At 33.4% G+C, this 11,211-nt stretch overlaps 2 protein-coding genes across 5 annotated transcripts; both read left to right on the top strand.

The window, feature by feature from the left end:
- The first annotated feature begins 2,060 nt into the window (after positions 1 to 2,060).
- On the top strand, positions 2,061 to 6,316 carry LOC102664566 (U-box domain-containing protein 44). Of its 4 annotated transcripts, none has more exons than XM_006590821.4 (4): positions 2,061 to 2,468; positions 2,627 to 3,387; positions 3,466 to 3,776; positions 4,696 to 6,316. In XM_006590821.4, the coding sequence occupies exons 2-4, from the start codon at positions 2,642 to 2,644 to the stop codon at positions 6,147 to 6,149; spliced, it is 2,511 nt and encodes an 836-aa protein (XP_006590884.1). In that variant the 5' UTR covers positions 2,061 to 2,468; positions 2,627 to 2,641; the 3' UTR covers positions 6,150 to 6,316. The 4 variants fall into 4 exon arrangements, with proteins under 4 accessions (XP_006590884.1, XP_006590883.1, XP_006590885.1 ...); XM_006590820.4 differs by having other exon boundaries at positions 2,621 to 3,387; XM_006590822.4 differs by having other exon boundaries at positions 2,061 to 2,489; positions 2,621 to 3,387.
- Positions 6,317 to 6,992: 676 nt separating this feature from the next.
- LOC100791813 (V-type proton ATPase subunit E2) lies at positions 6,993 to 9,919 on the top strand. The gene is made up of 6 exons (XM_041006789.1): positions 6,993 to 7,253; positions 7,377 to 7,477; positions 7,551 to 7,707; positions 8,058 to 8,260; positions 9,672 to 9,771; positions 9,896 to 9,919. The coding sequence occupies exons 1-6, from the start codon at positions 7,152 to 7,154 to the stop codon at positions 9,917 to 9,919; spliced, it is 687 nt and encodes a 228-aa protein (XP_040862723.1). The 5' UTR covers positions 6,993 to 7,151.
- The last annotated feature ends 1,292 nt before the right edge of the window (positions 9,920 to 11,211 follow it).

The following is an 11,211-nucleotide window of genomic DNA, read 5'->3' as shown; positions in this document are numbered from 1 at the left end:
ACGGGATAGATCCGTTGACACAAGTATAAGTTTTTAGATTTACACCAAATCAACGTCTTTAATTTAAGTTAATCTTGTGATTTATAATATTTTAATAATATGATAATTTTGACATATTTTATGAGTACCAATTAATTAATTATTTATAAAAAATATTTGATTTAACTATTTATAAAAAATTATCAACAAAATAATGTTTTCTACAAATTTTTCATGTAATGAAGTCTATATTTTTTTTCCATGTAATATACATATATTTTAATGATTCGTTTTTAACAACGTATTTTGATTTGATAAGAATCAATAGACATTGCTGTTGTTTTTACAAGTTTAGAGAAAGATAATTAACAATGATATTTTTATCATGCATGTTTTATTTTCCATTTTATATAATCAACAAATATATTATGATATTTTGTTTATAATTAATTCCTTTTCTGATTTACCCATTTTGAAAATTAATTATGAGAAAATAAAACTTGAAAATGAAAAATTTTAGGCTCATTTGGGGTGATTATGAGTTTTTGTTTTTGGATTTTAAATGCAATTTTTTAAACAAAATTTGTTTGATAATAATGGAGCTTAAATTTTAAATTATTTTAAAAATATTTTTACCCTGATCCTTAAAACCAAGAAAAATAATTTTGTAAATTTGGTCTTTAATTTAAAACAAATATACATCTTTCACATTTGACAATGAGACAATATTTATTGTCACTACTGTTATCATTATTATCATCATCCCTACTACTAATATCACATTCACCATTTTTACCATCATAATCATCATGATCGTAACTATCACTGCCACCAATACTACCTAGAGAATAAACTCACAATTTTTTAAAATAAGTCTCCTTTCCAGTGTAATGTTCATGTGTGTATATATAAGCTGTTGATCTTTAATAATTCTAAATGCACCATTAATTACAATTATGAAGGCAACCAACCTTTAGTTATTCTAAATGCACTTTAATTCATAGTGGTACAAATGAAAAGACACCAAGGTTGTGGGGCACTGAAATAAATAAATAAAAACGAAAATAAAATAAAAGAAATACAACTATCTTTCATTCTAAAAAAAAAAAAAAGAAAGTCAATAACAACACACTCCATCTCATCTCATGGGTCTTCAATAATAACCATGAAATAATTTTGGTCCTGAACCACAGGTGCAACTTCAAGAATTTTGTCGCTACTATTTATTATAAGGTCTCCTTTATCTTTCTGACTTTGGTCATAAGCGTTTCTAATTCTTGTGTCGGTCCTTGAATTTCAATATTCATCAATAAGGATCTTCCACATCTAAAGCTTAAATGTATTTTATTATCTCTATCAGAGTGAATATAGTTTAGGAAACTTCATTTTACCACCAACTATTTGCAACCTAAAAAAAAAACACTTTATAGGTTTACATCCATGCTTTAATTTGTTGATTGAGGTTAAGGTTTGGGTTTATGCTACTCATCTTTTTTTATCGAAATTGGATATTTAAAATAAAAAGTCGATATACAAAAAAGTTTTCATAATAACTCAATAACCCCTTTCTTAAGTAATTAAGGTCATTTGGTTAGTAATAATTGTTATGAATATATATTATATATCACTAGAATGTGTGAGAAAAAAATACACATATATATCACTTGAATGTGTGAGAACAAAAAAACATACATATATTTATTTATAAATTGATTTATAAAAAAATCATATTAGTTTTTTCAAAAAAAATATTTTTAATTTATGCATAAATAAATTTAACTTTTATAAAATATTTGTCGATTTTTTTATATTAAATATTTACGGAAAAATTTATCCACGAGTACCTCCTTTTCCTTTAGACTTTCGAGGCTTCTGAAGTGAATTGGCAAGTAGATACTAGATAGATGTGGAGCCGCTTTTTGGCACTTGGGCGACAAGTTGTACAAAAAAATAACACTTTCTGAATCAAATACGTGGCTGAGGAAGGACACATGTTTCCTCGTTCAAAGCCGAAGGAAAAAAAAATGGTTGCAAATGGAACTGAAATCAAGGATAAGGACGTCCAAGCAAATGGACGAAGCTCAAGAAATGAACAAAGACGGAGACTAATACAGTGTAGAGAGAGACAATCACTGTATAAATGTACAATGCAATCCTTGGAAAGAAAAAGTTAATTGATTTTGAATTTTTGACTTGGTCTTTCTTTTCATCAGTGGGAAGAGAAGAGCAAAGCATGATTGATAATTGATAACCATATGATTATTTTTATTTTAATGGGTCATCCCCATCTGAGAATGACTCCTCCTTACTATATTCCAAACCTCAATTTCCAAACTCTTACCTTTCCAGACCTACCGTTGGAAAAAAAAAAAAGAAGTGGGCTGGTCTTACTCTTAACTTGTTGCTTTGGATTTCTGAAACTTCTTATCTTCAGACATGTGGGGTTTAGACAATCATTTTTCTTAGCCATCCTTGCGTTTGCTCGGCAGGTTCTATTCACTTTCTTTCTTGTACTGCTTCTACTATGTTTTTCTTTTTGTTTCTAATCAACAATCACTTCTTATCATCTGTTATTTATCTGTCAATTGTAGTTTAGTTTTGTTTTCTTTTGTAACTAAATAGTTTTTTTTTTCTCCCAAAGTTACAGGTCTCATAGATAAATATGAAGGAAAAGAGAGACTTTTCTGAGTTTCTGTCAGAGTTAATAGTCCTGGCTGATGAGGTTGCTTTGTTTTCTAAGAATCCTGAAATTGATATAGAGGATGCTTTTACTGAGTTTGCTATGTTGGTTGAGAAATTTGCTCCAATCTTCAATGATCTGAGAGACAAATGCACAATCATAGACAAGCCAGCTATCAGAAAGTCCTTGGAATCTCTTATGAATGAGCTTACCCGAGCTAAAGCTTTGATCAGAAGCTCCTCTTTGAAAGAGCGCAACAAGCGAATTGAGGACATAGCGCATGATCTCGGTCGATCATTAGGCATGCTGCTTGTGGCCAGCCTTGAAGTGTCCATAGATTTTAGAGAAAAGATTGGCACATTGCAAAAACAGCTGATGAATGCGAGATTTGGTGGGAATATGAGTCCAACTTCAAGTTCGATATCAAGATTTGTCAATGAAGCGAAGGAGGGAGGGGAAATAGAAGAGGAGATAATTGATGTTACTAGTGATGATGTTTTACTACAGCTTAAGAATGGTGATGCCGAGGAATTTGCAGTTGCACTCTTAAGGCTAAAAAAGTTCATCAGGGGTGGAAAACTGGATAGCGGTTTAATTAATGTGGAAGCTGCTGTTTCCATTCTTTTTAACCGTCCATTTTCGTCTAAGGCAGGCAATAGGTTGACAATCATTCAATTGCTAAGAAGTATTGCTATGCGAAATGATGAGATGAAGGTAAAGTCCTGCAAGTAAGGTAGTGTTTCTTATACTTGTTGGTCTAAAGCCACAGCACTTCTAGTTGTTACTTATCTTACAATATGAAATAGTACTATGCAGGAGAAGATGACAAATATTGAGTTATTATCAGCAGTGGTGAAATCTCTTACAAGAGACACTGAAGAGAGGAGGGAAGCAGTGGGTCTGTTGCTAGAACTCTCTGCCCTTCCTGCAGTTAGACGGAAGATTGGGAGAATTCAGGGGTGTATTGTTATGTTAGTTTCTATCCTTAATGGAGTTGACCCTGTTTCTTCACGTGATGCAGCAAAGTTGTTGGATATACTATCAAATAATACTCAAAATGCACTTCTTATGGCCGAGGCTGGTTACTTTGGGCCGCTAGTGCAGTATTTGAATAAAGGTGATGCATCATTTTTCAACACTTTGCTCTTATGATATGAAGCATCCATTGATAATGTTAATACAAGTGATTTGAGTAGTATAGTTGGTAGATTTTGTAGAAATTAGAAATTTAGCACCTGTTTTACCAAAGCAGCCCACTAAAAGTTCTATGGCATTAATGGCCGCTTGTAAATATATTGAGTGCATGTACCAATACAGGGAGGTATGACTGATAAATGAACATCATAATATGCAGAGGGTTTATTTAGGATAATATAATTTACAGTTAGTTTTAATTTAGCCTTATTTTCTTACTCTTGGCTTTCTATTTCTTTGCATTCAGCCATCTAGCAAAAGTAGGTGTTTTCTTCCATCTAAATGCTACACACATGGAGTTCTCACAAATTTATTTTGTATGATAACCAGTGTTTAGATCTGTGCAATACATCGTGGGAACGAATTTTGTTGAAATGAATAAAATGGATTGCAGCTAATTGGTTCAATACTGTGAATGTGTTGACTAATTTCAAGTCTCTTCAAATGTTGCAATGAGAAATCAAAATTGATCCAACATAAAAATAAGGATAGTTGACCATCTGAATTCTAAATCTAATATTAAAACTGCAAAATTGTTGCTACAGCTTACCTTATAATTCAATTGGCAGGAAGTAAAAAAACCTGACATAACTCCTAAGAAATGGCATCAATGAAATATTTAAGTTGTGTAACCTATTTGAATTTAAAAGCAGCATTGACTGTAATTTAAATAAACTAGTTAATCAATATTACATTAATCAACGAGTGTGGCATCCTAATGGACCAATTGCTTTCATCTTTAGTTTGTTAAGTATGTAGTTTATAGATGAGACAATAACCAGAACTTAAGTAAATTTCTCTGCATTCCCTTAACTTGAAAATTTCAACCCGTGTTAAAGCAGGTTGTGACATGACCAAGATTCTCATGGCAACAACACTTTCCAGGCTGGTGCTCACTGATCATAGCAAACTTACCCTTGGACAAGATGGGGCAATTGAGCCCCTTGTGAGAATGTTCAATTCTGGGAAACTTGAGTCCAAGTTATCAGCTCTAAATGCACTGCAAAATCTTTCCAGCTTGACAGAAAATGTGCGGCGTTTGATTGGAACTGGAATTGTAGGATCTCTGCTGCAACTTCTTTTCTCTGTAACATCTGTGCTCATGACTCTACGGGAGCCTGCATCAGCTATTCTTGCAAGAATTGCAGAGTCAGAAACTGTTCTTGTCAATCTAGGTGTGGCTCAGCAGATTCTCTCACTTTTGAATCTTTCCAGCCCTGTGATTCAAGGTCATCTATTAGAAGCTCTAAATAGCATTGCTTCCCTTCCTTGTGCTTCCAAAGAGAGAAGAAAAATGAAGGAAAAAGGTGCACTTCAACTAATTTTACCCCTTTTGAAGGAAACAAAAATGAAAATAAGGAGCAAGGCATTGAATTTGCTGTATACTCTCTCGGAAGATCTAACAGATGAGTCGACTGCACATTTTGATGAAACTCATCTTTTTTATATTGTTAACATTGTCTTATCATCAACATCAGATAGTGAAAAGGCTGCTGCTGTTGGCATACTGAGTAACCTTCCTGTTAGTGATAAAAAAGTGACAGATGCACTGAAGAGAGCGAATTTGTTGCCGATTTTGGTATCCATTATGGATTTAGGCACAGGAAGTAACTCACCTGCAAAAAGTATCTTAATGGAGAGTATTGCAGGCATTGCAATCCGGTTCACAAGCTCCTCTGACAAGAAACTGCAACTTCTTTCAGCAAAACATGGGGTGATTGCTTTGCTTGTAAAACTGCTCTCAAGTGGTTCAGCAATCACAAAACTCAAAGCTGCAACCGCTCTCGGTCAACTATCGCAGAATTCTCCATCTCTTAGGCGGTCTAGGAAGTCGAGGTGGTTGTGTGTTGCTCCCTCAGTGGATGCATATTGTGAAGTTCATGATGGTTATTGCTTTGTTAGCAGCACGTTTTGTCTGATCAAGGCAGGTGCTGTTTCTCCCCTTATCCAAATATTGGAAGATAAGGATTGGGAAGCAGTGGAAGCCGCTTTGAATGCCCTTTCAACTCTATTGCAAGATGAAATCTGGGAAGGTGGTGCCAATTGCATAGCCAAATTGTCAGGTGTACAAGCTATTGTAAATGTATTAGAAGCAGGTGATGTGAAGGTTCAAGAAAAAGCGCTTTGGATGTTGGAGAGAATATTCAGGGTTGAAGAACACAGAATGAAATATGGAGAATTGGCACAGGTGGTTCTTATTGAAATGGCACAGAGGAGTGATTCTACATTGAAGTCAACAGTTGCAAAAGTTTTGGCAGTGCTGGAGCTGCTACTAGTTCAATCAAGTTATTTCTGATACAAAGTGTATCACTATGATTCATGTTATGGCAGTGAATTTATTTTGGGTTCCATTCATTTATATTTTTTGGTGTACATGTGTGTATTTAATCTTATTTTATTTGAACCACACAGTGCCATAATGGTATATGTATTTATCCGATGTATATTATCAAGGTTGATCCATCACCTTTTTTTTTTACTGGGCTTTATATTCCGTGATGAAGATAATAAATACTCTTATCATGAGTACGTTTCTCATTCAAAACCATGCGAGCTTTCTAGTAGCATTTTACAAAAGTCATTAGAGTTGAATAAATTACGCCATCATTAATAAAATTGGTAAGCTCATCCCATTTAGGAAAGTAAGGACTAAGAAGGAGGTAATGTAAAGCATAATCAAATTAAGGTAAAATTACAAAAAATTCCTAGTAAAATTGATGTGGCAACTCATGTAGCCCTGCAATTTACTGCTTTTTTTGTGGAGAAAAAAAAATATATCAGGATAATTATCTGATAGGTGGATCTTGTCTTGAGTTAATTACTTTCGTCTTCAATTTCTTTTGTCCTTATTTTGCTAGTTCAAATTTCCAAAAATAGGATGTGTTAGTTCAAGATCCAATCCCTTAACAGACCGAAATCAATGCTTTGATGATATTTATCTCAACTGACTAAATCAGCGGATGAAGGCTAATTATTAGCTTTGTAGGTGTTTTTTTTTTTTCTCTCATTTGAAAATTTCCACTTGTTATTTATTATAGCACACATTAAACTAAAACGTAGTTACACAAAAAAAAACTTGCAATTGTTTTATAAGGAAACAGATTGGTTACACTTCCATTTCCCCTTCCAGCAGCTGAGTTTGGAGAAGACAATTGATTATATAGGTGACAAAAATGCCACATTTTCTTTTCTATCTCGTTTTTGTTATCATTGTCTGAGAAATTATCAATAAAATAAAACAGAGATTGTATTTACGTATCTTTGTAAGTTGTGTCAGTAAACAAAAGAAAAAGGAAATATGAAGGACGCAGATGTGTCAAGGCAGATCCAGCAGATGATCAGGTTCATCCGTCAAGAGGCTGAAGAGAAAGCTAATGAAATATCTGTTGCTGCTGAAGAGGCATATATGAATATTTATTTTATAATTTTGAACATTTTCTACCTTCAATAATATCAACAGTGAGATGATGATTTATTTATCCTTAGGAAATTTGATTTCTTTTATTACTCTGATTCATTATAGGAATTCAATATTGAGAAACTGCAATTGCTAGAAGCTGAAAAAAGAAAGATCAGGCAAGAATACGAACGAAAAGCCAAACAAATTGACGTTAGAAGAAAGATGTAAGTTTGTGTTTCGTTTTCATACTAAAAATAATTTAGAAATGTTTTACGAAACTCGTTTATTTGTGAGCAGTGAATACTCAACACAGCTGAATGCAGCCCGAATAAAAGTGCTTCAAGCACAAGATGACGCGATGGGTTCTATGAAGGACGCTGCTAAAAAGGGGCTTTTACGTGTCTCAAATGACAAGAAAGTATACAAGAAACTCCTCAAAGACATGATTGTTCAGGTATTTGATGCATAACGATGATGCTATCATTTGTGTGCATGCAAAATTATTTTTTGCACAACACAATTTGAAGAAAGATATTGAGAGATTCTATGTTAAATAATATCGATGGAGATTTGGTCTATTACCGAACCAGATGATGTGGCGTGATTCATATAGCGACCTCACCTAGTGAGGTAACATAACATTATGTTGTTGTTATTATGTCCTAATCTAAATTTCAGTTTCAGTCTTGAAGCACACGGGAACTAAAGCCTGCGATTGAGATTAATGAGCTGATGAATGATGATTGACATGCAATATTTATTTATTTAAAAAACAAACACTTGATTTTCTTGCGCATGTTGTAGGGTTTACTACGCTTGAGGGAACCATCAGTGTTATTAAGATGCAGAGAGAGTGACCGTAAGCTAGTTGAGTCATTGATAGAGGAAGCCAAAAAAGAATACTCAGAGAAAGCCAGTATGCAATCCCCTAAGATTTCCCTTGATGATCGTGTTTACCTCCCACCACCGCCTAAGAACGGCGCCGTTGATTCCCATGAACCTTATTGGTAACTCCTTTGGTTAATTTCACCTTTAAACTAGCAGTTGAGTTATGTGTGCTACCTTTGGATATACCATCAATTTCATGACAATGTCATATTTGGACAAATTTCTCAAAAGGGGTTTGTTTTACAAACTATTTCTATAAATGAGGCTCTTTTTAAACTATTTTCTGTATGGTGTCATTTTTTACGTAAAAGTCATGCAAATCGTAAAAGACATTGGCGAGTTCAGGCTGGGGTGACACGTGGCACTGGTCTCGTTAGTGTAACAGGCGATCTGAGCTCCATGGGACTCGCCAGTTTGACTGGCGAGTTGAGCTTAGTCTCTTTATTAAGTTCCATGCAACTGGTGAGTTGTGGTTGCACAGTTCCATGCACTGCTGGTTCCACTTGCATGTCTCTTTATTAAGTTCATAATTTTAATAAGGATAAAGTATGTTTCCAATTTTGGAACTTTCGTTAAAATTTAGTTTTAGTCTCCAAACTTTAATTTTAATCAATTTAAGTATTAGAAGTTTATAAAATAGAGTAGTTTTCATTTTTCCTCACGATAAAAATTGTTTGGGATAATTAAAGAACACATAAATTATTATTTTTCCAAAATTTAGAGAGTAAATTAATCAAATCCAAAACACGAGGAATGATACTAATAAATTTTATTGACATTATAGGAATTAAAAATATATTTTATTAATCTTTTGATAAAGTAAGTTGCATGTGTATAATATAATTAAGCATACTAGTTTCATGATTGCTTTTCTGCTACCCGAATCTCTAGATGCAAAGTTTTTTTAGTGTTTCACATGCATGCAGGTGCACAAGTGCCGGCATGGCAATTAGAGGCGGTGATCACGTGACATGCTTGTGTAGAGAGCACTGCAATCCCATGGAACTGTAACTCAACTCAAATTGGCGAGACCAGTGCATGTGTCACTCTCAGTTCGAACTTGTTAATGCCTTTTGCGATTTGCATAGCTTTTACGTAAAAAATGACACCATGCAGAAAATAGTTTGAAAAAAGTCCCATTTGCAAAACTAGTTTGTAAAACAAACCTCTTTTGAGAAATTTGCCTCATATTTTCATACTCATAATGTCATTTTATCTCATGACTTAATTAACATTGTCATATTTTAAGCAAAGATTTATTCTAATCACTATATGCTTATCGAGGTCATGTTTTAAAACCAATTTGCATATCAACTTATTTTTTGATAAAAATAAGATAATAGTTGTTGTGCATGACTCATGTTATGAACGAAGAGATGTTTGAGAGTAGTAGAATGGAGCGCAACAAAACCGATGTTTGTGGGTGTTATTCTCTTTAGAATTTAGGTTGTTATTACTAACAATATTATTATACTAACACCTAACTCAACTTAAATGACTTGGTTTTTTGTGTAACTTGTTTCAATAAAGCTCTGGAGGAGTAGTATTGGCCTCGGAGGATGGGAAGATTGTGTTGGAAAACACCCTTGATGCACGGCTTGATGTCATTTTCCGGCAGAAACTGCCTGAGGCATGCATGTTTATTGCGTTACAGTCCTTAGTTCTTCCATTCATTTCAATTAGAATTTTAACTTTTACATAAAATAAAAGGTTATACTATCAAGACTTATATGTAGTTATTGGTGTCCTTGCAGGTAAGGAAGCGCCTGTTAGGTTGAACAACATTACTGCAATTTGAATCCTTGCTCTATGTCAGCAAATGGAAGAGCAAGGATGTTGCCACTTCCTCTCTGCAGAAACTGATCAAAGCAAATGACCACCCCCCTTTTGCTTTTATCTGATTTTTCGCTAAGACCAAAGTTTTAAATGTTTAAGTCTCTTTCTTTTTGTAATCTTTAATTTTAATAAGCTAGACTAGAGGAAGAATATTTCACTAATGCTTCCGGTACATTTTATTTAAGAAGAGTAATAAAATAGAGGAATAATGACCCGTTTTAACGTTTTCTTGAAAAGTGATACGGTGAGAAGGAAAACAAACTCAGATTTGACGAAGAGGAATAATGAAAAAATCGAAAGTTACAGGAACTAAAAAATAAATTTGAAATTATTACTAACAAGCCAAAATGATCTACTATTACAGGTCATTTTAGGTTTTAGGTGGTTATCAATGAAACCACCCACAAGATAATTCATCCTACAAGTCACCATAAAATAGACAATTTAAAATTTGGCACAAATTTTAAACAAAAATTGTCACAAGAGTGGGGGTTCTCGGCTGGGGGAAGGCTGGAATTTTAGGATAGCATGTATGAATCATGCTTCTTTTAGTTCTTGTCTTGCATATGAACAAAAGATAAACAGGTTCATGGACTGTAAGATTCTTCTCCGAGGGAGTGCATTGGATTGGAATGTTTGAAAGACTATTTCTACATAAGAAAAAGTATGGAGTAAGAATTTTAAAAGAATAAGTAAGAATATAATGACTTACAATATTTTTTAGAAAAAATTTTATAATAAGTATTTTTCATGAATTTTTAGAAAACAAGATTTACAACAAAGATAAGAAAGAAATAATAAGGTTTTGATAAAAAAAATAATACAATTTTTCTAATTTTAGATAACTAATTGATTTTAACATATTTTTTTATCTTAACTAGCATTTTTCCCTAAAAAAATAAATCTTAAGTGGTATTTCTCCACATACTTAAAGACATATTAGTCCAATAATAGACTCAAAATTATGGATTGAAATCTCATGTCTTCTAGTCTCAGTCTCCCTTCCTGTTCCCACGAATCATATTTCGCAACATTAATTACTTAAAAAACCATGTCAGATTTTCATTCCTATTTAATATTTTAACGTCGTAAAGTTATTGTGTTCTCTTCCTTTTACGCCCAATCTTTCTCCTTTGTTTTTTTGTTTCTGCTTCAAAAATGCCTCCACCTTCACCCATCCTTCAAAATCCCATTCCCAAGAAAATAAACTCTACCGCAAAAGCCACACTATCTC

This window comes from Glycine max, chromosome 11, assembly GCF_000004515.6.
Source record: "Glycine max cultivar Williams 82 chromosome 11, Glycine_max_v4.0, whole genome shotgun sequence".
NCBI classification, from domain to species: Eukaryota; Viridiplantae; Streptophyta; class Magnoliopsida; order Fabales; family Fabaceae; genus Glycine; species Glycine max.
This window is presented reverse-complemented; position numbering and strand designations above follow the sequence as displayed.

What these genes read in the sequence shown, in the direction of transcription:
- LOC100791813 (XM_041006789.1), top strand. Translation starts at nt 7,152, where the DNA reads ATGAAGGACGCAGATGTGTCAAGGCAGATCCAGCAGATGATCAGGTTC. An exon ending in ATTGACGTTAGAAGAAAGAT is followed by an intron (nt 7,478 to 7,550) that starts GTAAGTTTGTGT and finishes ATTTGTGAGCAG; the next exon opens with TGAATACTCAACACAGCTGA. An exon ending in GATTCCCATGAACCTTATTG is followed by an intron (nt 8,261 to 9,671) that starts GTAACTCCTTTG and finishes GTTTCAATAAAG; the next exon opens with CTCTGGAGGAGTAGTATTGG.
- LOC102664566 (XM_006590821.4), top strand. Translation starts at nt 2,642, where the DNA reads ATGAAGGAAAAGAGAGACTTTTCTGAGTTTCTGTCAGAGTTAATAGTC. An exon ending in ATGAAGGTAAAGTCCTGCAA is followed by an intron (nt 3,388 to 3,465) that starts GTAAGGTAGTGT and finishes AATATGAAATAG; the next exon opens with TACTATGCAGGAGAAGATGA. An exon ending in AGTGCAGTATTTGAATAAAG is followed by an intron (nt 3,777 to 4,695) that starts GTGATGCATCAT and finishes GTGTTAAAGCAG; the next exon opens with GTTGTGACATGACCAAGATT.